Below are 27,782 nucleotides of genomic sequence, written 5' to 3'. Positions count from 1 at the left end.
ACGGCTTAGTCATAAGGTAGTCGGTTCCGCTCGTTGCTTTCCAGGGTGCGGTTCAGTTGAGAATCCAGTTGCTCCGGCTGTGGTTTCTCGTCGGAAATCCTGGTAGCCGTCACTCGTTGTATCCATCGTTGAGAGCCGCTCGTTGTTCCTTGGGTTTTCGGCAGACGTCGAGGAACGCCAGCCTTCATTAGGTGAAACACCGCCCGAAAGATGCTCTCTCGTTGTATCTATCGTTGAGAGCCGCTCGTTGTTCCTTGGGTTTAGGCCCGTGTGCTCAGATTTGGGTGCACGTTAAAGAACCCCAGGTGGTCTAAATTTCCGGAGCCCTCCACTACGGCGTCTCTCATAATCATATGGTGGTTTTGGGACGTTAAACCCCACATATCAATCAATGTTCCTTGGGTTTTCAGGAACATTGAACACCGCCAGAAAAATGCTCAAGACAAGCAACAGAACGCCTTTAATGGCGACAAGCAAAAGTGGCTAAAGTAGCCGGCTGCTGACTCATGAGTCGCGGGATTCCATCCCGGCTGTGGCAGCTGCATTTTTGATGGAAGCGAAAATGTTGTAGGCACGTGTGCTCAGATTTGAGTGCAGCTTAAAGAACCTCAGGTGGTTGAAATTTGAGGAGCCCTCCACTACGGTGTTTCTCATATTTATATGGAGGTTTTGAGACGTCAAACCCTACATATCATCATCATCCTCGTGGAACACTGAACTGTTCATAATGATGTTAGTTCTGCACGCCCTTCTTGGCGCTTGCTGAGAAGACAGCAGCCCACGATCACTCCTTCTTCGTTGTCGTCTGCTGTCTCCAACAGCTCAATTCAGTTAGACTTTCCAGCTATCACGAAATCTTCCAACCTTGAGCTACCAGTACGCCACAACGACACGAATCATGCAGTCACTGCTGGCCCTCCAGTATTTTGACAGCTTAGACACCTCGCTGGGAACTACCTTTCCACCGCAAAAGAGAATTCAACCACATGCTGCAAGCGGCTATCATCCGTCCTTCGTGGAGCAGTCGGTCGTCAGCTCTGCAAGTGGTGCCAAAGCATGTCCCAGGGAATTGGTGCTCCGTCCTTGATCGCTATCCCCTCCTTCAGATTCAGAAAAAGATTCACGACTTCTCTGCGAACATTGTGGAAGCGGTGATATTCAGTAAATAGATTTGGTAAAGGCGTACCACCAGATTCCGGTTGAGGCAGTGGACATGGCGACACCAAGCGACGCTTTTAAAGTACGTTCGCATACCGTTCGGGTTATTTCTACGTTCCAAAGGCTCATCAGCGAAGTAACCTGTGAATTATCCTTCGTATTTGCTTAGCTCGACTTCATCCTGGTAGTTAATGTTTTGCCCGAACAGTATTTAAACCGTTTGCGCCTCTTATTCTTTCGGCATAAGGAATACAGCCTTCTCATAAAACCCACAAAGTGTATCCTCAATATAGAAGATAACAAGTTCCGCCAACATCTTGTGACTCACGAGGGCAATACACCGTTGGACAAAAAAGTCTATCTTTGTGCCACATGGGGAGAGAAAATGGCAGTTACCTCCTAATGCCTTCAGATTGAATGTCATGTGCGCGGTGCCACACGGGTGAAGGAAATGGCATTCGCCCAAATGCCATTCGTCACCTAATGCCATCAGCATAACTCATTCGACTGAGAATTGCGCTCTCTCGACGGCACAGCTGAAAAATTAATTACATAAAACGACATTCAATTCGACTGGAAGCAAACTTTTTCTGTCTTTTATTTGCGCTAATCACCTAAACAAGTGCTTAAAAACTTTTCTACGACTGGTAGACGCTGTAAAATGAATGTGAAAGCCGCCAATTTCTTTTTACGCTGCGGATCTGACTAGCTTTGGCTTACGTTGCTATGTAGTTAGTTGTAACGTCATGAAACAAACTAACCAACGAAATCTAACGGCAGTGTAATATGCTTATTTCAACAGTCAAATATTCTCGGAGGTATATTTAGCTTGTGAAAGCATGTTTATTTTTATATTACTACTCTACTATTGCTTACTACAGAAGATGGTGTCATCTAAATCATCCGAGTCAAATGTCATTCACTTTGGAGGTGCAGCATCTTCGCCCCAAAAAATGTCATTCGGGAACTGCATGCCCTCACTACCGCATGTCATTACCAATACCCGTGTAGCGTGGGTATAAAGCCATATGCGACTTCCCTCTTCCAACATCTATCCGAAAGCTCCGCGAATTCACTCGGCTGCTCAACTTCCACCGCTGTTTTCTCCCCAACGTCGTCCACAAGTTAAAAAAAAGGTATGAGTGAAGTGACTTCACCCAGAGTTAGCAGAAGTTACCATTTCTTTCGTGCCTTGTTGTGCCATGTATTTTGTATAAATGTTAAGAAAATGTTGTATGTCTTCTTAATTTTCTTGTAATTTCAATGTATTATAACTATTATCATCATTATTATTATTCTTATTACAAGTGTTACTTTTATTTTTCTGTGATACGTCGCAATAAGGCTGTTTCATGCAATCCCTTCTCTAATTTCCTGCTTATGTGATGTTTTTTCTACGACTGTTACCTTTTGGTACTGTTGCTATGAGGTGTTTCTTATCATAAGCGCTTTTGTATAAAAGACCCCATACACTACCTTGACTTAGGGACCCCCTTCTGTAATGCCTGTAGCTTCAATGAGATATAATAATGGATTTCTGATTCTAGAATAACAAGTTAGTATAAAACCTACGACGGGGTCTGATAGCAGACGCCTGCTAACATGTATAATTTGACAGGAATACTCCTTACGTTTACTCCTATGCCCATTGGCACAGGAAATCGCAATATCTTTCCTCTTTTCCTTTGTCTTCAGCCTCGGAAGCATCGTTTACTTTCCAGAGATTGCAGATATACATTTAGGTTTATTGTGTTGTTGGCCACAGGAAGAACTGTCGCAGCAAGGCCACCTTTCTCAAGCAACCCTTTCTCATCGCAGTCCCGCACATCCAGACAATAGCGAGCAACCATCTAGGTTCTAGGTTGACGGGGAAGGAGGATATCCTGGTGACGCACAAACTCATTTAAATACTTTAGGCAGGCACCTAGCCGCCCCCACTTGGGAGACAGAATTGTGCGCTTTTTCTTTGGCCTCAGAACCATTGCTACTACAAGATCGGCCGCCAGAAGAAAGTTTCCAGGTGCTGTAGTTTACGAAGATTTCTATGCTTATCCCCATATGCCATTTCCCCCTCCCCCAGTTCGGCGAGACTAAAACTTTCGGGAAAGAATGCGCCAGCACAGAAACTACGCACGCACCTTGAACACAAAAGGAAAAGCTTTCGCAGAACAGCTGGACTATTGCATCAACTTTGGCGGCGCCCGGGCCATTGAAAAAGAGGTTAGTGACGCATACAAACGGTGCCGATTTCATCAACAGGCAGCAGTAGCGGTGGCGGTGGTTTTCAGAAAAAATGAAGAAAACTAAACTCTGTCTCCCAAGAAGACACGGCAGAGCTTGGTTCAACGGGGAAGCTGCCTTCAAAATGAGTGGAGAAGGCAACAGAAGGACAGCGACGGTAGAGAGGACACATCCGCGTTTACGCCTTTTGCCATGATGCCTTGTCAAACAGTGACACAATGACCTCCAGAAGAGACCGATTTGGCCGTCAGTTTTCTAAAGTAAAAATAAAACTAAACCTGGCTAGAGAAACGTTGTTGAAAGTCAGTTGCGTCCTGAAGGGATGGTTGTTGGTGGTTCCAGGCTGAATGAGACACCCAATTACTGCATCCCATTAAGGAGCATGGCACAGCATCGCTGTGCCAAGGGCCACTTCCCTACATACAAGGGGCGGTGCCTCCTCTCGCTTTCACTGAGCATACATAAATGTTTAATCACGGGGGATGGGTTAGCATCGGTGGTTTCACCTTAGGCAGCAGTGCAAGGGGAGCCCGGGGGGAGGGGGGGGTGAGGTGGAGGGTCACTGCGTGTGTGGTAGACGAACCGTGTTTTTTTCGTGTTTTTTTTCTTGCTTTGAAGCGACCTGCCACCGGCAAACACGGAAACAGCCTTACTACTTCTTGAACTTTCCCCGCCGTCTGTAAACGAGATTAATCCTTTTACATACAGATGGTGGCATGATGGAAACGTCCCGCCTTGCGATAGCATGGGCGCCGCGGCGCCACCGGACCGGCAGTTTCCGTGGTGGCTAACAATTTTCCTCCTATTGTGCGAGTAAGTTATCTCTGTGGCCATTTACCTAGAGTTATCCGACAGATGCCGAATACGAAGGTCGTGAGTGGAACTAAAACCACTAATCTATACTGCTGGCGCCTATGGAGAGGTGCAGGAAGTTTATCAAGACCCCTAAAAATTACTCTAACGACCCACACCCCCTTTTCAGAACCACTGGTCCAGGCTTTGTTTGCGCTATCATACAGGATATGAAATCACACGCAATACACAATCCTGTAAATAACAGCAACCAGACGTGTCGTGTATGACAGTTGCACGGCTACTCAAAGCTGACAAAGCACAAAATGTGATTTATGTATTCGTCAGTATAGCTGCAAATGATAAATTAAATGATCTAGATACTGTATCTTGAAAGCGATGTCGGACCTTTAACAAGAACGTAACGAAGTGTTGGTTTGCCTGTTTACGGTGTGGAATCAACAGATCGACTCCATGTAAGCGTAGCTTCAAACAGACGCCTCGATCTTGATCACTGTGGCATTCCTAAATTCGCCCTTAAACTGACTCAGGTACCATTGCGGTAAAAGAATTACACAAGCTCTACAAATGAAACGAAAGCCGCTTCCGCATTCATAATTTCTGTCGCCGCCCTTGCCACCGAACAATTCTAACGCCAACGGCCACGGAAGACATCGATATAACTTGGAATTCAGCCCAGTTAACCGTCGCTGTAAAGTAAAAGCGTTTACAATTTAACTACAAAACAGCGTCACAAATGACATTTACGTATATTTATTTATTCGCATTACCTTACAGGTTCCCGTAGGGACATTGAGTAAGGGGGCGTGAAGACAAAACAAAACATAACAGAACCAAAAGAGTACAAAAACATTTCAATGTGGTAATATAACATAATGTATAGAAAAAGGGCATGCAAAAACAATGTAGTTATAATGGTGGTGTCTAATACAAAGTTGAATAAATGGCAGGTACCCAAGTTGAATGGTGCCAAAACATGAGCACAGGGAACTAAGTCAGAACACATTTCCAGATATGTACAGGCATACAGAGCTATATCTTTATGGAAAGTAATGCCGATATACTTGGTTGCGGAATAGTGTATGGTCAGTGATTAAAACCATTGTGTTATGAAGATCTTTTCATAGTGTAACGGCTGTGGGAAGTGCTGATAAGTTAAATGCTTTGGTGTGGCCGTAAATGCGTTTGAAACTTCGCTGGTTGCTTAGTCGATTTGACATGAACACGGGAGTTTCTAGGGGAAGGGAGAATACGTAAGGGCAGATTACATATTTGTGAAGTAAGCAAACGATTGCAACAGCACGAAGTGTTTCCAACGGTGCGAGAGAGTTATCAAATTTTATTTGAGTTGCACTAAAATGACGGATAAATTTCTGAGAGATGAACCGTGCAGCACGGTTTTGAATTGATTCGATCATAGAAATTAAGTATTTTTGTTAAGGGGCTCAAACAGATGAAGCGAACTCAAGTTGAGGATGGACGTACGTTAAATAGGCTAGTTTACTGGCATTCGTAGGACAGTGTTTCAAATTACGACGTAAGTATCCCAAGGTTCTGGAGGCTTTTGCACAAACAGTAGTTATATGCAGGGATCAGGAAAGATTGTGAGTTAGATGCGCGCCCATATACTTGATTGAAGAAGCTTGGGAGACAAGTAAGTTGTTTAGAATATATTTTAAGGTGGAAGTGTTGCGCTTGCGACTGAATGATACAAACTTGCACTTGTACAGGATAAGGGACATAAGCCCGATCACCAATGCGAAAGAGCGTTAAGATCGTTTTGAAGATCTATGTGGTCAGCGTCATTCGTGATGGCGTGGTAAATAATACAGTCATCCGCAAATAAACGCATTCTGGATGAAATATTACGTGGCAAGTCACTAATATATATCAAGAATAAAAGGGGTACGAGAACACTGCCCTGAAGAACACCAGATGTTACATGACAACGGGAAAAGGAAAAACCATTACCTCCTGTAAATTGTTGATGGAGAAACAGAAAGTTACATATCTAAGTTAAAAATAGTAAGTGTAGTTTAAGGGCTGATAATTTTGATATTATGCCCCGCCGCGGTGGTCTAGTGGCTAAGGTACTCGGCTGCTGACCCGCACGTCACGGGATCGAATCCCGGCTGCGGCGGCTGCATTTCCGATGGAGGCGGAAATGTTGTAGGCCCGTGTGCTCAGATTTGGGCGCACGGTAAAGAACCCCAGGTAATCCAAATTTCCGGAGCCCTCCACTACGGTGTCTCTCATAATCATATCGTGGTTGTGGTACGTTAAACTCCACAAATCAATCAATTAATTTTGATATTAGTCAACAATGCGCTACGCGATCGAAGGCTTTAGTGAAATCCAGGAATATACAGTAGGTCTGCTGATTAGCGTCCATGTTAAAATGCAAGTCGGTAGTAAATTCTAGCAATAGCGTGTCACAAAAAATGTATTTTCGGAATCCATGCTGGTTGGGGAAGAAAAACTTATTACTTTCAAAATGACTGAAAACAAGCGACGCAATAATGTGTTCAAGCATCTTGCAACAGATGCATGTGAGGGCTATTGGACGATAATTACCTGGTGAGTGCTTGTTCCCGGTTTTAAAAACGGGGACGGCTTTAGCAACCTTGCAATTGGCCGGTAGGTTCTCTGACTCTAAGGATTGAATAACTAAATAGTATAATATCTGACTTGAAATAATGAGGTGTTTTGCAATATCTTTTAATTGATATTATCAATGCCGGCAGATGTAGACACCTAGAGGTTAGCAATGAGAGGTGAAATGCCATCAACAATAATGGTAATGGGTTTCATATAGCGCCAGTCCTGTTCCGGTACAAATCGTACAATGCAGTGGTCTTCACGCGTAAACACAGAAGAAAAAGAATTAATAATCTTAATTATAATTACAATATAGTTATAATTACTACCCTGTTTGTGTTAGCCAGAACTACATGTTTGAGCTATTGATTAGCTTGCGCAAAACAATTTCTTTAAGTAAAAAAAAGTTATTAAAGTAGCGCCCCTAGCAGAAAAACTGCGCACTAACTTATCCGACCACTAATAGAGGAGTTAGTAGCTCCACCATACGCGCAAATGACGAAATTCACCGTGGTCGATTTTGTCACCCTCTACGGCCATCGCGAGAGCTTGACAGTTTTCGGAACCTGCCATCGCCAGCAAAATACACGAAAAGACTGAGCCTGGAGAGGAGGAGGACGGCTAGTGACCTTGGCAACGCTTTTGGCACTGCCCGCGATTCCCGGGTGTTTCATTCCTTTGGAGCATGTTTGGAGACTGAGTGGTTTACACGCGGCACGGTTCCCTCTGTGGCTGCTCCTTAACAATCTATCCGTTCATCGCGCACGCCTATTGGGCTCCGTTACTTCTTTTTTGGATAATTTTGCCTTAGAGTGCTGATTACGATGCCTAAAAGCTGAATCGACCTTCCAAGCTGCCAAAAACGCATTGGCTGACACCACACTGCTGGTGCATCCTCTGAATGTTGCACGAACAGCATTACAGCAGTTGCAATGCAACACCTGGTATTCAATGGGGTTTTTCTCGCAGAAACTAAAACCTGCAGAAACGAGCTACGGCATATTCAGTCATAAGATGTTCGCGATATACTTAGGCATTCGACATCTCCGACACCTGCTGGAAGGCTCAAGCTTTCACGTCCTCACAGATCACCGGCCTTTGACATTCGCCCTTCGTGGCAATCATAACTCATATATCGCACGAGACATACGTCACCTCAACTGTATCTACGAATTTACCAAGGACGTCCGGTACATTGAAGGCCCAGTCAATGCGGCCACAGATGTCCTCTCCCGTATCAATGCAACATCAGCGCCCACACTTGAATTCGAAGAAATCAGTGCGGTGGAACTTACAGATGTCTAACTTCGGGTCATCCGCTCATCCACCACATCACTGGCTCTGACCGACGTACCTCTGCTACTTTCTTCGAACACCATAACTTGCGACGGCTCATGAAACCGAACTCGACCATTTGTCTCTCTGCAACTTCACCGCGACATACTAAGCTAGCTCCACGGCGCCAGTCCACCCAAAGTTCGTGCAATGTGGTGTCTCATTACGACTCGCTTTACCTGGCTGAGCGTGAACTACTATGTGCGGCGCTGGGGACGTTAATGTCTTCACTGTCGATGCTCCAAGACGACACGACTCACAAAATCGCCAGTTGACCCACTTCATCCATCGGATGATCGGTTTGATAGCTTTCACATTGACATCGTTCGCCCGCTTCTATCATTTCGAGGTGCTCGGCACATTCTCACTCTTCTGAACCGATATAACTCTGGCATGAAGCTTTTCCTCTCGCCAACATAATTATATTCATTGTGGTGTTTGTCAGCGGCTGCATCTGATGCTGTGGATGTCCCAGCGTTGGTACCACAAAACGCAGCAGACAGTTTTTATGCGACGCCCCGCCGCGGTGGTTTAGTGGCTAAGGTACTCGGCTGCTGACCCGCAGGTCGCGGGATCGAATCCCGGCTGTGGCGGCTGCATTTCCGATGGAGGCGGAAATGTTGTAGTCCCGTGTGCTCAGATTTGGGTGCCCGTCAAAGAACCCTAGGTGGTCGAAATTTCCTGAGCCCTCTACTACGGCATCTCTCATAATCATATGGTGGTTTTGAGCGTTAACCCCACATATCGATCAAATCAGTTTTAATGTGATCTCTTCGCCGAACTGACGCGCCCGCTCGGAGTATACCATATTCGTTCTACCGCGTGCCACCCATCGATAAACGAAATGATTGAATGCCTTCATCGTCAACTTAAAGCCACCTTGATAGCTCACTGGGCTCGTTCATCTTGTGCTAAAGATCTTCCTCTCGTACTCCTTGGCGTGCGCTCGTCTTCAAGGAAGATTTCGGCGGCACATCCGCGGAGTTAGTATATCGTACGGCACTGCATATGCCTGGGAAGTTTTTGTCTTCACGTGCTGCCACCCGCCTGATCCAGACACTTACGTTAAGCAGCTTCGTTTCCTCTTCTCACGGTTGCGTCCTAGCCGTAGTAGGGATGCATCGTTGACTAACTTTCTTGTCAGCAAGGACTTGGGCACAGTGACCCACTTTTTCATCTGGCGTGAAGGTATTCAACCCTTCCTTAGGCCTCCCTACAACTGCCCATTAGAGGTGCTCAGCAGGACAGAAAAAAAATTGCAGATTCAACGTACAGTGATAATCAATGTTATGCGAAGCACGTATGAGAAATGTTGATATGTCACTTTAAAATCAACACAACATTCCGAGGTGGAGGTAAATGATGCCGTGCATGACTTCCGTTTCATGGTTATCGTGTTTGGATGTGTCGTTTACCTTCGTCATCTATTCACGTCACGTGGTAATAAATTTAGTATATGTGGACCTAGTGAAACTGCCACGAGCACGCTATGAGCATGGTATGTTGCCACGTTCTTACATGACACTTGCGTCAGGGTTATCATGTTTTCACCAGTCATATATTTCGTCCTTCATTGATGTCACGAACTGAAAACTTGGTATATGTGGAGCTAGTGAAACGGCCCCGAGCGCATCGTGAAGGACTAGTATATTGCACTGTACCGTTGACGCATGCGCGCGCTGGCCACAGCGAAGCTACGTAAGCGAAACGCGAGCACTCTATAGTCTGACGCCAGGTGGGACCAGCGTCTGTCCGCGCGGCCCGACGGCAACCGGCGCGAAATGCGACATGCTGCAATTCGCTCCAATGCGTTAGCCAGACAACACTGGGTCTCGCTCTTTTTGTGACAAAAGGACGCCGGACGCGCTGAAACTCGCATCCGTCAAAGCAACGCAGCACGGCGCACGCCTACGAGTATATGGCAGAACCGGCGCCTGGCGTGGCAACACCGGCGTGACGCGACGAAATGAACACCGGCGAGCAGGCGCACCGCGTCAAAGTGTATTGGCTTTTTGACTGTGGCATATAGTCAAGTTCTCACACGACACGCATCGCATAGTTATCATGTTTCTACCTGTCACATACCTTTGTCAATCATCGGCGTCGCATAATGCCAAATTTGGCATATGTGAAGCTAGCGAAACGGCCGGGAGCGTAGCATCAGTGTGGCATGTAGTCATGTTGTTACAAGACACGCATGTCATGATTATAATGTTTTGATGTGTCATTTACCTACGTCGTCCATTCACGTCACGTAATACTGAGTTTGGTACATGTGAAGCTGGCGAAACGGCCCCGAGCGCATCGTGAGCGTTGCATGTAGTCATGTTGTTACATGACACGCATCTCATGTTTATCGTGTTTGCACCATTATGATACCTTCGTCATCAATTCACGTCCCGTAATACCAAATTTCGTATAAGTGAAGCTAGCGAAACGGCCGCCAGCGCATCATGTGCGTGGCATGTAGTCTTGTTGTTAGATGTGGCGCATCTAATGATTATCATGTTCGCACCAGTCACATATCTTCGTGTGATGCTGCCGAATCGGCCGCAAGCACATCGTGAGCGCGGTATGTAGTCATGTTGTTACATGACACGTATGTCATGATTTTCATGTTATGGTCTCTCGCTTGTGTTCGCCATGCAATCATGTCATACCATACCCGGTTTGCAACATCCCATGATAACGAAACCACCGCAAGAGTGATAGGACCATGAAATGTAAATCTTGACATTCTAGACATACATGTCATGATTTTTATGTCATGATTGGTGAATTATGTTCTTCATACAGTCATGTAATGCCATACCAAATTTGGTATCGATACCACTATTGAAACGGCCCGGAGCGCTCAAAGTCGCCGGTGGATAGATAATTAGATAGATAGATAGATAGATAGATAGATAGATAGATAGATAGATAGATAGATAGATAGATAGATAGATAGATAGATACATAGATAGGTAGATAGATAGATAGAAAGATAGATAGATAGATAGATAGATAGATAGATAGATAGATAGATAGATAGATAGATAGATAGATAGATAGATAGATAGATAGATAGATAGATAGATAGATAGATAGATAGATAGATAGATAGATAGATAGATAGATAGATAGATAGATAGATAGATAGATAGATAGATAGATAGATAGATACATAGATAGACGAAGTTCGCTAAGAAATGCTTCGCATTTAAAACTGTCATCATTCAGCTCAATGAACGTGAAGAGGTCGTGGTGATCGACAGAGTCAAACCCGCCTACCCAGTGATAGTGCCATAGTTATGTGCTATGAACTTCTTTGCCACAGCTGAAATGGAGGTTCCGCCCAATCACCTCACCACAAAGACTATTTCTTGGACACCAGTGCATCACTTCCCTTTTTATAAAAGGGGAGGGGGCTCTCTACCGGACTTCATCATCTTCATTGGCCACCTATTATTTAAGGCGCCCTCAGAAACATGCCCACGCGCTTTTTTCCTCGTGAGGTGCTCTCCACGGTTAGAAGAATAAAGCTCAATTGTGCTGCTACCATGGGCCTTCACAACTTTCTTGTTTTTTCGCTATCAGCCACTCGCATGGTCATAAAGGTCTAGGTTGTGGGCCCTGCACTTGATCCAAATGAGCATTTGATAACATGGCTCACGATTTGACCCTACAGAATCTCGCAGAATACCATTGCGGCAGCCGCATCTATTACTACATTTGTTTCTTTCTGCGTAATAGGATAGATAGCATCGGGATAGGGCCGCACCAGACATGATTCGCCTTATCAGTCGCGGCAATCCTCAGAGATCAGTTCTGCCCCCATCCTGTTCAATATTTTCTTGGCAAGACTACTCCAGCAGCTTGGTCAGGTCCGCCATGTCGCGCATGAAATTTACGTGGATGACATAACAATCTCGACGACGGGAGGGTAAGACGGGACTATTGAAGATTGCCTGCAGCAGGCAGCCGACATCGTTGCCGCCTACGCACGACAGTGCAGCTTCACCTGTTCCCCTCAATAGGGCGAGTTTCTCCAGGCGCGTAGCATCACGCCACCACCCCAGGTCATTGTGCACGTGGATGGTGTTGCCGTCCCTCAGGGGGAGCGTTCTCGCAAACTTGGCTTGCGCGGTCAAGCAAGCGGAAGAGTAAACTACGCTGTCTTTCTTTTGTCCCGACAAAGCGAACGGACTCTCGCCATCATCCAGGCCTCAGATATTTCTTGCTCTCTTTGACGAAATAGCACAGCTTTTTGTTCAAACAGTGGAGTGCAGCCACACTGACGGCAATGTAATTCCAAGTGTGACAACGGCGTACCTTCCAATGAGCTGTGTTGCTCGCGTAGATGGATATTGAAACATCGACCAGACTGGCCCACGTAAACGTGTCCGAACAAAAAGGGCGTCTTGTATACCACCCCTTTTACACAAGACGCAAAACGAATGCCTTGTCTCATGGTGCACTTGTCTTTTTCACCATCTTTTTCACTCTCACGGTACCGCAGCCTCTGGTGAATTCCATTTAGCTTATTTTGGCTGAAAACACCACGTTCACACCAAAGAGTGCCGCTCCTTTCTTGAACTGGTGGGACACTCCGTGAACGTAGGGCATTACCAATAAAGGTCTGCTTCCTTCCCATCTTTTCGTTGGCGCCAGCTTACCACCTCTCTTACGGTCTTAATCAATTTTTGCCAACAGCGGCTATAACAGCATCAGGTTTTCTGCCAGTCGCTACTTCACCGCTTCTTGTCATATGCCTTGTCTCATCAGGTGCGGGCAAGATTTTGAGATTGCAGGCCAGATACAAGAGTTGTCTATCTCGTTGTTTACAAGTCTAGAGTGACCAGACTAATAGTGAGGCAAGCCCTTTTTTTACCTTGGTTTATATCGCCAGCATATTCTATCAGGGCTAAATGCTAAACGGAGGTCTAAATACTGAAAAGCTTCGTTTTGGGGTACCTCACACGTGAACGTCAAACCTTGCCTTTGCTCCATGAACACCTTCATTACGTTTATCATTTTTCTGGTGAAATTGCATCTGCCTACAAAAACCAAGCAATCCTCCACATAACGACACAATTTGACAGCCAGATCAAAAAGACTACTCTGGATAGTCCTGCCCACTTTGCTAAAAATATTGTACTCAGAATCGGCGCGACTCAAGATCCAATACATGCGACAAATTTCTGAGCAAATACTTTCCCTTTCCACGTGACGAATGTCGCTTCCAGGTAACACCACAGTATCTCGAGGAACCCCTCAACCGACACACCTGAACAAGATGTGAACGCATGTTCATCCTCTTGATTACCAATACACTCATTTACACTCTGCAGAAGAGTGGCTTACGGTAAGGAGTAATAAAAGTCCTCGATGTCGAGGCTAAGTGTCCTTGAGCCTCCCGAGTCTTTGTGCCTAAGAAAATCTACGAGCATGTCGTATCTGGGCACTTGAAAAGGGTCAACCACAACCAGAGATTCCAGGTTCTTTTAAAGATATCGGGACGCTATTTGAAGCCAAGTGCTCCTTTTAGAAACGATGGTACGGAAGGGAATGTCGGGCTTATGAGTCTTGAAGGTAATAACTCTATATTCACTCATAAACCATGTTCATGAACGCGATACAAATTTTAATTCTGATACAGAATACAAATACGCCACCAGAATTGTTTCGTTCTGGTGACGTATTATACATATTAAAAACACACTACAAAGGGCACTATGCAAGGGTGACTAATATTCGCGCATTTCTCTTTGCTAATACACAGGAAAGTTAGGTTCACTACTCGCAGATTGAATAAAGAAGGGGCTTAGTGTGTATCTAAGGGACTTTAGGAAGTAGTTTGTGTGAGAACGAGGAACAAGCCCTCTGTCCGCACTTCGGGTCCCTGAATCCGTGTGCGGTGTAGTTAAGTTCGACAAATATTCATTAAATTTATGAAAGTGTTTCTATGCAAAGTATAGGTTTTAAATTACAAGAAAACTGTACGTATGTTTCATACTGATTAATTTATAGCGGTTGAACAGAGAACTTGCACACATACTACTTGGGACATTTGCAATATAGCGGAGTCCTCTTTTTTGCAACGAAGTAATCGTTTTTATGTTGCCCGAGGTTGTAGTGCCCCAGACCAGTTGGCTGTAAGTCATGTGCGAGAAAAACAGTGCATGGTAGATCAGCACCTTGGATTTTAAAATGCGAATCATTTCTTAGTGAACTTCGGCAACTTTGAGAGTATCTGTCTATATATCTCTCTAGCCGCTTACGTCTGGGTGCTCTCGTCATCACCCCCTTGACTTGGCGTGAACAAAAATTACCATGGGAGGGTAAGATGTTTTCACGTATATGGCACGCTGGTGAAGACATGAATAATGTCGTAATACTGTCGCGTACGCCGTCAAACGCTTCCCGCCAGACAGTGGCACATACCCATGGGCGCGTATGTGCCGCTAGTATGCGGGTATGTGCCACAAGTGATTGACATTTAGTATCTACCTAGAAACGACGAGAACAAGCATGAGCAATTTTCACGCTCGAATGTTAAGAAATACTCAACATCGGTAGCGTCAACCCAACGAAATCAAAAAATAAATGAGAGGGTGCCAGCTGGAATCAAACATAAGCATCCTGCGCGGAAATGAAGCATTCTAACACAGAGGTACGTCACGTCTCGGAACTACTTATTAAATAGACGCAAATCTTCGTGAAACGTCGATAGTTGTTGCAGTGTTGCCTACCCGATTTGATAAACATTACATATGTACTCCTTTGATACAGCCGTCACGTCGCATTAGCGTCAATTGTAGTTAATTAGTTGCCAAGCACTGAAGTTGATTTATTTAGCAGTGTCCAGGGCCAGCATCGTTGCGAGTATTAGCGCCACATATCAGCTTCTGGTGTTGCTAATACGCATGCTCCAGTTGCCAGCGTTGCGCAAGTGCGAACAAATGGTTATATAAACATCTGCAACTCTAACACATACATATACATGCGTCCCATAATTGTACATATATTTAGCGTGAATTAGTGACGTGTCACTCAATAAAATAATTGCCACACGGTCACCTTCCCTCCGCATGCTTCGCATAACGTTTAATCCCAGGTACATGGGATCTGCCGAATATTTTTTCCGGAAGAAGGTGCCGACATCGTGACAGAACACCAGCAGCACTCGACCATGATTTCGTCAATGATTTGACGCGACGTGACCATGTCATACGAGCGAAAAAGTCACGCCTAAAACTTAATGTTTCTCCGCGACTTCCACAGGTATTCCATCGAGTGTCAATGAATTATGAGGGTTCATTTCCGTACTTCTAGATCTGAAAGAGAGCGCTTTTGTTTTTTTTTCGCATTTATTCGCAGGCGATTAGTAGTAGACCACCGCAGCACATCAGAAAGTATGTTTTAGACTCTGTCAATAATTTCTGATGATCCCCTTCCGAAAACAAATGACTCGTGTTATCTGCATACAGTACAAATGAAGCGCCGTCGTTTATGTGGAGAATATTGTAACGCGCAGTTAAAAGAACAATTTTAATTAACCTTAGTAGGTAGGGCAAACGTAATAATAAAGCAGCTAGAACAAAATTTCCTAGCAGTCCCGAAAGCTCACTTCTTCTTTCGTCTCCGGGTCGCGCGCTACTGGGTCCCGCAGGCGCGTGCGTCTCTTGAAGTCTCGGCAAGTTCTGATATAGTGTCGTACAGAGCTGAGCAACTACGCCCAGTAGTATTTTTTAGAAGGGATGCGTCCTAACGTTCTGCTTACTCCTAAATGTCCAGCTGATTGATCGTCGTGGCAAACCTCCAAAGTCTCTGGTCGCAGAAGGGAAGGAACTACAAGCAGGAATGTCGCTGTATTGTTGTCTAAGTTCCTTTTATACATGGCATTGCTTCGTAGGATGAACGCTGATAAACAGCGGGCAAACTCTCGTGGACCATCGTTAGACTGCACTTGTAACTAATTGATCAAAAGGAGTAGCTCAGGGTCGGATCACTGATGATGTGCCATCTTTGACGGTGTCACGGCTCCAAGAAAGCATTATCTTCACCGTCCTCGGTGGAAGTAGAAGCAGCAGGTTGAATCGGAGCGCATGACGAACAATCTGCATCACTGAGCTTGCGACCAGACTTATACACAAGCGTGATATCGTAATCCTGCAATCGCAAGCTCCATCTTGCAAGCCGTCCACGTGGGGCCTTGAGAATAACCAGCCAGCATAGTGAGTGATGGTCGCTTATAGCGGAAAGGCCTACCATAAAAATGCGGTCGAAACTTGCTGATAGCCCATATCACGGCAAGAAATTCTTTCTCTGTTGCTGAGTAGTTCGCCTCAATTTTGATTTATATGTGTGGTTTAACGTTCCGAAACCACCATATGATTATGAGAGACGCCGTAGTGGAGGGCTCCGGACATTTCGACTGCCTGGGGTTCTTTAACGTGCACCGAAATGTGAGCACACGGGCCTTCACCTCAGCTTTCAAAAGAGTGCGACTGGCATACGCAATGACCCGTTCTTGTCCGTTCTGCCATTGAATGAGTACAGCTCCATTATCTAAAATGAAGGAATCTGTGTGGATATTAGTTTCCGCCTCCTCGTCACAAGGCGCCCGAACGAGATGGTTTTGAAGACAATTCCGTAGTTCATTGAAGGCATGCTCTTTTTCGTCATGCCATACGAAAGGCCTGTCTCCTTTCATTAGCCGTGTCAGTGGTTCACAGATTTGTGAGACATCTTCCACGAAGCGTCGGTAATAGGCGCAGAGACCTAAAAATCGTCTAACAGTCTTTTTGTCTGTAGGCTTCGGAAATTTCGCCACGGCCTCAGTTTTTTCAGGGTCTGGGCGGACGCCTTCTGCACTTATGACATTGCCAAGAAAAAGGAGCTCATAGAAGCATAAATGGCGTTTCTGCAGTTTTATCGTGAAGTCTGCTGATTTTATAGCAGTGAGCACGGCTCGGAGCTTTTCCAAATGTTGTTCGAAGGTAGAGTAGAAGAACAACATCGTCCAGATAAATTAGGCACGACTGCCATTTCAGACTGGAAAGCACTGTACCCATCATCCGATGGAAGGTGGTGGGCACTGCACAAAGGTCAAATGGAAGTACCTTGAACTCATATAAATCGTCCGGTGTCACAAACGTTGTCTTTTCGCGATGTCTTTTTCAACTTCTATCTGCGAATATCCACTTTTTTGACCCAGTGAGGATCATTACCTAGAATTTCACCGCCTATCCAGACAGTCGTCAATTCTTGGAAGAAACATCCTGGCGTTGAGCTTATGATAATCAACGCAGAAGCGTAAGGCTTGGTCTTTTTTTTTTCACAAGGACAACAGGTGACGCCCATGCACTTGATGATGGCTGGATTACATCGTCCTTGAGCATTTATTTAACCTGATCATCAATAGCTTCTCTTTCTCTTGGCGACACTCGGTATGAATGCTGGTATATTGGCCTCACTGACTCGTTGACAATGATGCGATGTTTGGCGATAGGAGTGCGTCAAACTGTAGACGACTACGAGAAACGGCCAATTCCCTCACAAGGCCCACTATTTGCTTTTTTGACTTGGTATATAGTTGCCCTGAGTTAATGTCGATGGCTGCAAGGAAAGACTCCACGTCTTGCAAATCAAACTGATTGGCTTCGAAAGTGTGCAGCTACGTAACCTGGACAAAATCATACAGAATGACGATGACGGTTTCTTTTGCGACCTGCTGCATGTCATTTCCAAAGTTTGTAAGCAAAACATTCGTACATCCTTCACGTAACCTAACAAGGCCTCGTGTTATACAGATCCCTTTTTGGAATAATAAAGCAGTGTTATCATAGATCCTTCAAATTCACTGAATGCTTTGTTGGTTACTGCGACAGATATACTCAATCTTGGCAGCACCATGACGTCATCATCTGCAATACAAAGGTCACAAATGCTTTTTTTCAGTTCAAATGTAGCAATGGCATGCCTAGTCGAGAACGAGACGAAATATTCTCGCAAGTTGATTACCGCACCATTAGCTCGTAAGTTATGAATGCCAACAATAAAGTCTCTTGAGCATTTCGGCAGCCCAATAAAGGCGGCGACGTTCGTAAAACCCCGTATTCTGATTCTTGCTGTGCATATTCCAGTTGGATCGATGAGGTGCCCTCTTGTTATGCACACCTATTGTCCCTTCCAAGGAACCTGAGTTACAGTAGCGGTGCAGGCTCTTCTCACAATCTGTCCCTCCCAAGGAGTCAGCAGTTTCTTCAGTATTCTTGAAGGCCCACTACTTATCACTGATTAATCTGTGCCCGTATCTACCAGTGCAATGATTTTGTAGCCGTCAACGAACACACGTAAATCTGACGCAACGTCACTATCGAAGCACCGGTTTCTGAGTCGTTCGTCGTTCAGAGTCAGCGATGGAGGTTTTTATGCGTTAGCGTCGACAGTGGCCTTGCCTCCACAGGTCGCTGACTCTAGTTTTCCCGACACCTGCTTGAGGAGCGAGACCTTGGGGAGCTTGTTTAAATTCGAGGGCTTGGAGACCTATACAACCCCTTTGTCGTTGCTTGAGGTTGGTGTTGTTGGAAGCCGATTGTGCTTTGACGAGTCAACAGATATTACTCAACTTCGAAGGAGCACTCACCATTTCGTGGTCGAGATGCATTGGCAGAGAAACCACGTAGTCGATTGATTGATTGATTGATTTGTGGGGTTTAACGTCCCAAAACCACCATATGATTATGAGAGACGCCGTAGTGGAGGGCTCCGGAAATTTCGACCACCTGGGGTTCTTTAACGTGCACCCAAATCTGAGTACACGGGCCTACAACATTTGCGCCTCCGTTGGAAATGCAGCCGCGACAGCCAGGAGCCGATCCCACAACCGAAACAACGTAGTCCTGCATGGCGGTAGTGGCACATTGGGTAGCGGTGACCAGCCTTCCCACAGTGATAACAAAACGATATCCTGTTGGGAGTGCGCCAGACATCACTCTTCCTGAGTCTTCTCTCGGGCGGTGGCTGCAGGGTGCTTGGCGGCATCGGGTACTGCATAAATGTAGTGGCAGTGACGTCCACACGTCTTGAAGATCCTCGCAGCAGCACATCGGCATAGGCAATTCTTGGCTGCTGTCGTAGAGGCAGTTCTGTCTGAGTGTTAGTCGAACGTTTACGTACCACCTGCGTAACCTCTTCACGGATCACGTCGGCCTGAGACAGTATCATTCGAGTGTTCTGGTCAAGGAACTGGTTCTGGAGCTCTTCTCGCAATACAGACCCCACTAGCTCGCGTGGTGCTCCTATTCTGTCGCTGATGACCGGTGGCAATACGTCCAGGGAAGTGATGATCGCATGCCGCTTGTACATCCTTGCTCGTTGTTGTAGCGTCCTCTCCATCGTAGTCGCCTCGGAACAAAACTCTGTGACGGTGCGGCGTGGGCTCCGAATCAGTCCAGCAAAAAGTTATCGCTTCACACCTCACATCAGATGACGCAGCTGCCGGTCTTCACTCATATTTGGATCCGCTCGGTGGAATAGGCAGGACATGTCTTCCACATGCCAGCCACACTTTTATTATTGCGCTGATTTCTTGTCTGGAGCGCAGCTTCGGCTCTCTCTTAGCGGTCTGTATTCGGTAAAGCAGCGAGCAGCTCCCATCAAAAGTCAACCCACGACCAGAAGGCAGCTTTGTGGTTTTCATACCACGTTCGTGCGCTATCTTCTAGCGTGAAGTAAACACTTTGAAGTTTGCGATATGCCTCATATATGTTAGCACCTGCGACGCATTCAAAGTGTTCAAGCCAGTACTCAGCGTCCTCGTAGCTGTCACCATGGAAAGGCTTTGGTAGCATTGGCTGGTTCAATACAATGTGAGCTGGTGTGACTTGAGCGGTCATGTCGGTTGCGTACCCGTTCAGAGACGCTGAAGTTCGAAGGGAAGTCGACAATGGTGAAAATTCGGGACCCTCACCTCATAGGCGTCAACTGCAGCGCTGATGAACAGGCGTCGGCTCATTGGATCCAAGTCGCAGGGGTTCCAGACTGTGTTCCGTCACTCGAGAGGGGCTTGGCATCATACCCAGCACCGCCACCAAATTTGTAAAGCACAGTTAAAAGAATATTTTAATTAACCAAGGTGGATAGGGCAAACTTGTGCCCGAGAATAATAAAGCAGCCAAAACAAAATTTTCTAGCAGTCCCGAGAGCACACTTCTTTCTTCCCCGGGTCGCACGCTCTTGGGTCCCCCAGGAGCGTGTGCCGCAAACCATCCAATTGGCGTAAGTATCATTTAGCGTGCGTAACTTGAAATCCCACTGTGTCCATCTCATTTATGTAGATATTGAAGAGCATCGGCCCTAAGATGCTTCATTGAGTCACGCCGCAAGAGATGGTTTTGTAGAAAGGGAAACAGTTGGCGAGCGAAACACACTGCTTTCTCTCACACATATATGAACGAAATAAGGAATTAACTACACCACGTACCCTCTGTACAATCTCCCGAGTAAAATGTGATAATTTAGGGTATCGAAGGGCTTCCTGAAATCAACGAAAACCCCCAGTGTAAGCATTTTTTCGGTGTTTAATTATCAATTCTTTTTGGGTTAACAGTGCAGTCTGTGCAGATCTGCCACGTTGAACACCATGCTGATTGAACACCATGCGTTGAACACCATGCTGAAGAAAACTACTCAAGCAGTAGAGCATTCTTTGCTCTAGTCCCTTAGAAAATACCAGTATTATCGAAATGGGTCGGCAATTATTAGCATCATTAGCATCTCCATTTTTGTTTATGATTGAGACTTTTCACTTTTTAATGAGATTTGGGAAGCAGCCGGACTGAAGAGCTAGATTACACACGAAAGCTAGACAAGGAACAAGAAGGTTAATCACATATTTAATCGGTCCAATCTGAAGTCTGTCGATATCGACAGCTTTGCCATTTAAAAAAATAAGAATGTGTGCACTATTTCTGCTTTACCTGCGGGTGCTAGAAACATTGTTTCAGCATTGTGGAAAGAAAGCTGAGTATGAAGAGTGCTTCCCAGTTGTCGTACCATATTAGCGAAGTTCTTACTCAAATGCTCGGCTAAATGTTCACCGGATAGACTGTACCCGTTGACGATTATATCCGTTAACTATTCGGAGCAGCATTGCGATTGGAGGCCTGATTGATTGTTTTCCAAACATGATTGGGGTGTCGGAGATAGATCTCAGCAAACATGTTGTGGTAGTAAGTTGCCATTTCCTTTTTTTATAGCAGCAGTTTATTTCTATAAGCTTTAAAGACTGCAAAGTCTGCAGTATATTTTGTATGCAAATTTTTCTTGAGCAGTCCACTTTTTTCTTGATTATTTCGATGTGTTCTCCCCCTACCCACGGTATTCTTATTTACCTGTTGCGGTTCGTACCAATGTAAGCAAAACGTGTAGTGTAAAGACTACTGAACACAGACCAAAATTAACGACAGCTTTCGTTTGGGTCTGTCTGAGCGTAAACAGAAGACCAATGTTCCCCCAGAATGAGCTTACGGAATGAATCCATATTTTGTTGGACATACATCTGCACCTAGTATGGTCATGACAAGTTAGTTTCTGTGCAGTAGTCCTGGAAAATGCAACAGAGAAAGGACAGTGGTCACTCACTGCGGCGCATATTGTGACAGCTGTGCGTACATTAGTATCTATGCTGACAATGAACAAATCTAGCATTGAATGTCAAGTGGTCACTCGTGTCGGTGTAGTAAAGACATTATTATAGCCTCAAGCGGACAGTTTGTTGACGAATCGCCAGGATGTCAAGTCATCGTTCATGGTGTTTATGTTAAAATCCCCACCTGGTAGAATGTCTTACCGATTAAGCGTTGAACGATTTATTATTTGTTCCAGAAATTCTAAAAATGCGCTGATTTCACCAGACAGTGGGCGGTAAAACACCACATTCAGGTTGTTTTTATTGTTCATGCAAATCACTTCGTAATCGGGTGTAATACGTGCAAACTCCGGAATTATGTCACACAGCATACTTTTCTTTAGGTGCATTGCTACTCTTCCACCTCGAAGGGTATTTCGATTATTGAAATCGTGACTGTAGTTATTCAAATTCCACATTTCACTTCTTTCCTGGTAACATCTTTCAGTGAGCATGACGACATCATGCAGGTAGTAGAATTCGTTAAAAATGTGCGTAACTTGTCTGTCTTAAAAGCGGCAAAACGCACATTGAGGTCAATAGCAGTGGACATGCTCTGTGACTGCGCCGGATGTTTAAGTGCAGATGGAAAACAAAATTCTCGATACAGCATAGCGTGCACAAGAAAATACAAAGGGTTTACCACAAGCACCCTAAGATATCTTGCCTAGATAAGAATCAGCTTCAACACCAACTACTGGACTGGACTGTGTTTTGCGTGCGAGAATTCTCCCATTCCTTGTCCAGACATACTGCCAGGGATGCCCCCCCCCCCTCCCTTTTTTTTCAAAAGTGCCTGTGCAAGCAGCCGCTTCAGTGTCGGACAATGCTCTTATTTGCAAAAATTTGTGCTTCGCTCGTGATTCCCACGCTACGATTCTTATTGCGACTTTTACGAGCTTTTTAACGACACCGTCCTGTTTCTACCGGATTTTGAACTGAACAACAATGTTTCTTTCAGTTGTATCAGTCGTATCACGTACCATCTCCTTTTTCACACACATACCCAGTCGTAGCAGACGTGGTTTGACGTAATGCTGCAAAAGGCGACCAAGTTCACCCACGGCCTCCCACAATACACTGGCACGACACGTCTAATAGCCCTAGGGGCCCGTAACATAAACAGTGTACTATTGGAAGCTCAGTAAACCAGCCAAAAGCAACGGCTTTTGCTCAAACCCACTGTTCAAACCCACTAGGTGACACCTTCTCTCGTGACTGGGATACCTGGTCTTGCACAATAACGTCAAAGATGCCGCTATCTGTGTTTCACCTTGGGTATGTTGAACCTTGAAGGTGCATGCGCTCCCCTGGAACATGAGCCCTGAGCATGACGTGGGACGCTGGCGTGCCCAGTTTGGGTACCTGATGCGCATGTTGAGTGACATCCCCGAAACTAATACATTATACGCTGATTCTGCACAGTGCCGCATAGGGTATTCCGCGGTAGTTTTGGATGGCAACGAAATATTACGTATAGCTGCTTTTTTGTCAAGCTCTATTCCTGCAGACGCCAAATTCCTTAGCATTACGCTTGCCGTCCGACATGCTCTTGACATTCAGGGTGAGGTTACATTTAACGAATTGACAACGTGCATGCCGAGCCTTTTTAATGGGGAGTCGCTTTTCCAAGACGGCTCATCACATCCTACTCAAGGCAACAAACATCGACACATCCAACCCAAAACGTATCCACTTCCTCCGGACTCCTAGTCACGCCTCTCTGCCAGGTATTCATAACGCTCACGCAGTCACTCGAGAACTTACCCACCGAGCCACCCGGCATGGCGAGGCCGAAAGTTTAGATCAAGTGGACCCTCCACTCATGTACCAGGACATATTAGCATATTACAGCAGAGTTAGGCGCACCAGGCACCCACTCTCTCCGTCATTCTGGCGATAAGAAGCGGAGGCACTCCACCAACTCCAGACGCATACGTTTTCTAGCCTCCTCTCCACGCATCAATTTTACCCTGAACGCTATGCAGACTCTTTTCCAGGCTCTGGTTGCTACACAGCAGTATTTCATGTCACGGTAGAGTTGCACCAGCGAATTATTTCCTCCCAATCCCGCCATCCTGCACCCCTTTCGCACCAAAAAGCTGTGGGCCCTTTGCAACTGGCCTCACGAGGCTTGCCCAGGTTGTCGCCGGGCCCAGGTTGTCGCCGAGATCATCATAGAACACCCGGACTAGGGTTCCCTGTCACATGATTTTGTTACATATATTTGAAATGATTTCTCCTCCTGCACATGCGCTACTTGGGAGAGGACGAAGGTCACTTCGCTTGGTGCCAGGGCCGGTTTGGAGCGCACTGCTGACACACGACGCAGGAAAAATTGAGACAGTTGGTCGTGCTTGTCGTTTGTATACTCGTGCGCTGGTTGTGTGCATGTTTCTGTTTGAACAGCGGGCTCTAAGTGATACGTTGTGACAGTTGCTAATCCACGCTCATCCTGAGTATGGTAATTTTCTGCGTGCTTTCTGCTTGAGGTGTGCGTTGGAAGTTTTGAGCTGCTTGCCATTTTAAACATGACTTTGAAACTTATTGCTGTTGGTGAATCGTGCTGTTTACTGCGCTGAATGAATGCACGATAAACGCTGAACAACTTCTGTGAAAACACGTTTCACTTTTGTGTTATTCCGATTTCTGTATAGGGGGATCAGCCATGTTTCAAATTTTATGCATGGACTAGTCCAAGCCAAAGTACTGCTCGAGCAACACTGGGAGAAACATAAAGTTTTATTTTGTGAAACTTTTATGAAACTTGTGCCCGCAAAAAAAAAGTGCACGTACTTACACGCCGCTAGCGGCGAGAACAGTCATCGGCTGCCGAGTCATATGCGGTGTGTACGGCGCGCTGGCGCCTGTAGCATCGAACACGTGTGTATTTCCCTGTTGGCCCCTTAAGTTTACAATTAACTAAACTGTTCACGTTTACACGCTGAAGCCTATCAGAAAATGTTATAATGATCTTGAAGCTTCCCGTACATTCAGGCGCGGCTTGCGCAACGCAGTGGTCATATGTGCTACGGACTGGTTACATAGAAATAGCAAGAAAAGCGCGCGTGGCAGTATCACACAATGCTGGCGGGTACGTCTGGTGCAGCTGCAATATACACGTAAACAGTTCAATTTAAACACGATTACTGTTGAGTTTGATCATTTACCATGTAGATGATGAAGAAACGCCAAAAGCGCAGCTTCTGAATGACATATTTGATTTAGTACGGAAGACGTCACCAACGTCTAAAGCGGCAGATGGCATACACTACATACACTGAGTTTCGAACATTCAAAACTTCTTTATGCTGTTCATATTAAACAAGGTTACCGTACGAAATAGCCTTATGACACCGAGCAAGGTGTCATAAGGTGGTGTCACTGGGCAACATGGTTATTTGTACTAACGCGAACAAAACAACAAAAAACGTGGTGATGAAAAAACTAACACACGCGGGAGCGTTGAATTACAAATAATTCTTTGATTGATCAACAGTTTACGTAGACATATGGGAGCAGTTATAATGACATTTGCAGCCTTGTGACACTGCAAATATTGCAATAAATGTAAACCAAGGTATTAGAACCTGTGTGCAGCATACTTTCTTAATATCTTTTCCGTAAACCTGTTGTAAAAGATGCCATAGATTGAACCAGTACTCGGTTATAGTTAAGAAAATTATTAACCTGGGACGAACTCAAGTAACCTATAAAAAATCGCTCTTTCCAGGCATTCATTTTTGAAATTCTCCTATAATAAAGCTGATTCATAACACAGGCGACCTCAGAAATAACACTGATTGCAGGGTTTGACTATCATTAAATGTCTTATGATCGCATTGCTCTTAATATAATAAAGTCCACCAGCAAGAAAATTCACGAATTTCCTCGATTTTACTTTATATAACCATAATGGCCAAGTGAGAACCAGCAGCATCCGATACGCAGCATGTAGAATCCGTACAAAATGTCTGCTATTATGAATGCAATGTTTTTTTTTTCTTACCTGGTTGGCTACACCACCGGGCATATCTGTGAATTGATCTGTATTGGCGTATTTGATTTTTCTTTCAGGCTTGCATGCTGGCCAATGATGTCTACACTGACGACCTTACAGTGGCATTGGTCACCATCAAATGGTTGCGGTCAACAGTGTTCTAGAAAATTCGAACTTTTACAGCAATGCACACCAAAAATCTGATGTTCTGGTTCTGTTTCTTTGCTATGTTTTTGAAAGAAAAACTTTTTCTTAAAGCCCCATGAACTTGTAATAAAAGTGTGGCCTCGGCAGCAGTTCGCACTTTGAATGTGTGTGTGATAAAACTTGCATCACTCAGAAGGAGTCTGCAGTTCTAAACATAAGCATTTAGTTGCTCCTTTCTCGCTTGCACAATAAATAGAACAATGAAAAACTTACCACGAGAACAGAATATACGAACAGCACAACCTAAATGTACAGTGTAACTACCGAAGCAACGAAACAAAGATAAAAAAGCACTTACTTTCAACTATAATTTAAACGCGGAGTGGTGTACATATATAGCACACCGCTAATAAATCATTGTTGAAAATCAGCGCATTTTTCTATCTTTATTTCTTCACTTTCGTAGTTACATTGTAACTACTTTAAATTTGCGCTGTTCGTATATTCAATGATGTCCTACCAACTTGCCCGTGTTTCCACGCTTCATTACTGTGAGAACTGGTGGATGTCCAAAAACGACTAGTGTAAAATCCACATCAAGATAATAGACAGATATAGTATAACGGGCTTACCGGGATATCGGGTGTACCATGATAGCGGGATGGAAGTGCGCGTGCGCAGATACGTACGTTAGCTGTACCACTTACACTGTAAAAACTGTCCGTCGGAGGCACGCAAAAATCCACGTAAAGCTCAAAGGTACATCTTAGTTCTTTGACAGAAGAATAAAATCCCCGTGGATGCCAACGGACATAATGCTGTTATTGTAGGTACGGAGACAATATCCTTCTTCAGCGGACCTTATGGAAAAGTCAAGAAGTTGGCGGCTCTGACTAGTTACTTTCTAGCCGCCATTCCACTACTAGGCCACTTTTTGGGGGCACGATGTGTTGATAGAGTGCCTGGGTGCGTGTAACTAACATTTGTTTTTTCATAGTTCCTATTTATTCTTTTTACTCTGATATCAATACTCTTGACATGTTTGCGTTATCGGCATCGCCATAACACACCATATAACGTCCAAATCGACAACAGCCCCCCGGAAATCGTGTGTTCTAGCCGTGGGTAAATGAACGCGAGCGAGCACTACAAACGCGGCTGAAGCAAAGGGGAAGCAAGCCGACCCATCTCAGTCACACGAAGGGTGCATCACCTGCATGCGAGGCATGTCGTCAATTTATACTCGGGCAGAGAGGAAACGCCCTGTCTGTCTTGAGGAATGCCGGGGCCACGGGGAACAAGAGGGAACCTGGCATATAACAAAATGGGAAGATAGCCGCCAATTGGAAACTTCAAAAATTATTTTCTTCCATGAAACGAAAATTGTAATGATAAAACTTGGGATATCAAAAGAACTGCTTACTTACTTTCCAGTTGGATATAAATGTTATCTTTAATTAGACCACCACGTGGTGCAAATGGGTCCAATGTGGATAAAGTTGATGATTTTGTGAAATTTGTGTTCTTTTCTCGTAAAGTTTTGTGACTTGAGGGACGCAAAGGTAATTTTTTGCAAAACATACCTTTTATGGAGTATTCATTAATTTCTCAGATATTCATTAAAAGAGCAGTAATACAACAGAAAAACTGCAAACATAACCCCTTTTGGCTGAATTCTTTTAGGGGTTTGAGGCCAAAACATTGCAATAATAACGATTAGCTTAAAACACCTTGCAAAGCCACCATTAGTTCATATTTAAACTAGATTTGGCATTAAAGATTGAGTAACACTTTAAAAAATAAAATTTTTCA

General features: G+C 45.0%; 1 protein-coding gene across 1 annotated transcript in view; it reads left to right on the top strand.

Moving 5' to 3' along the window:
* LOC142783966 (uncharacterized) overlaps positions 1-26,133 on the top strand; it is a 309,142-nt gene extending 283,009 nt beyond the window's left edge. Inside the window, exon 5 of the mRNA XM_075882589.1 lies at positions 25,901-26,133. Within this exon, the coding sequence (XP_075738704.1) occupies positions 25,901-25,987 (87 nt within the window). The 3' untranslated portion in view covers positions 25,988-26,133. The remainder of the gene's footprint in view (positions 1-25,900) is intronic.
* The last annotated feature ends 1,649 nt before the right edge of the window (positions 26,134-27,782 follow it).

This window comes from Rhipicephalus microplus, unplaced genomic scaffold (genome assembly GCF_043290135.1).
Source record: "Rhipicephalus microplus isolate Deutch F79 unplaced genomic scaffold, USDA_Rmic scaffold_13, whole genome shotgun sequence".
NCBI classification, from domain to species: Eukaryota; Metazoa; Arthropoda; class Arachnida; order Ixodida; family Ixodidae; genus Rhipicephalus; species Rhipicephalus microplus.
The sequence above is the reverse complement of the archived record's forward strand: the minus strand, read 5'-3'. Positions and strand labels throughout refer to the sequence as shown.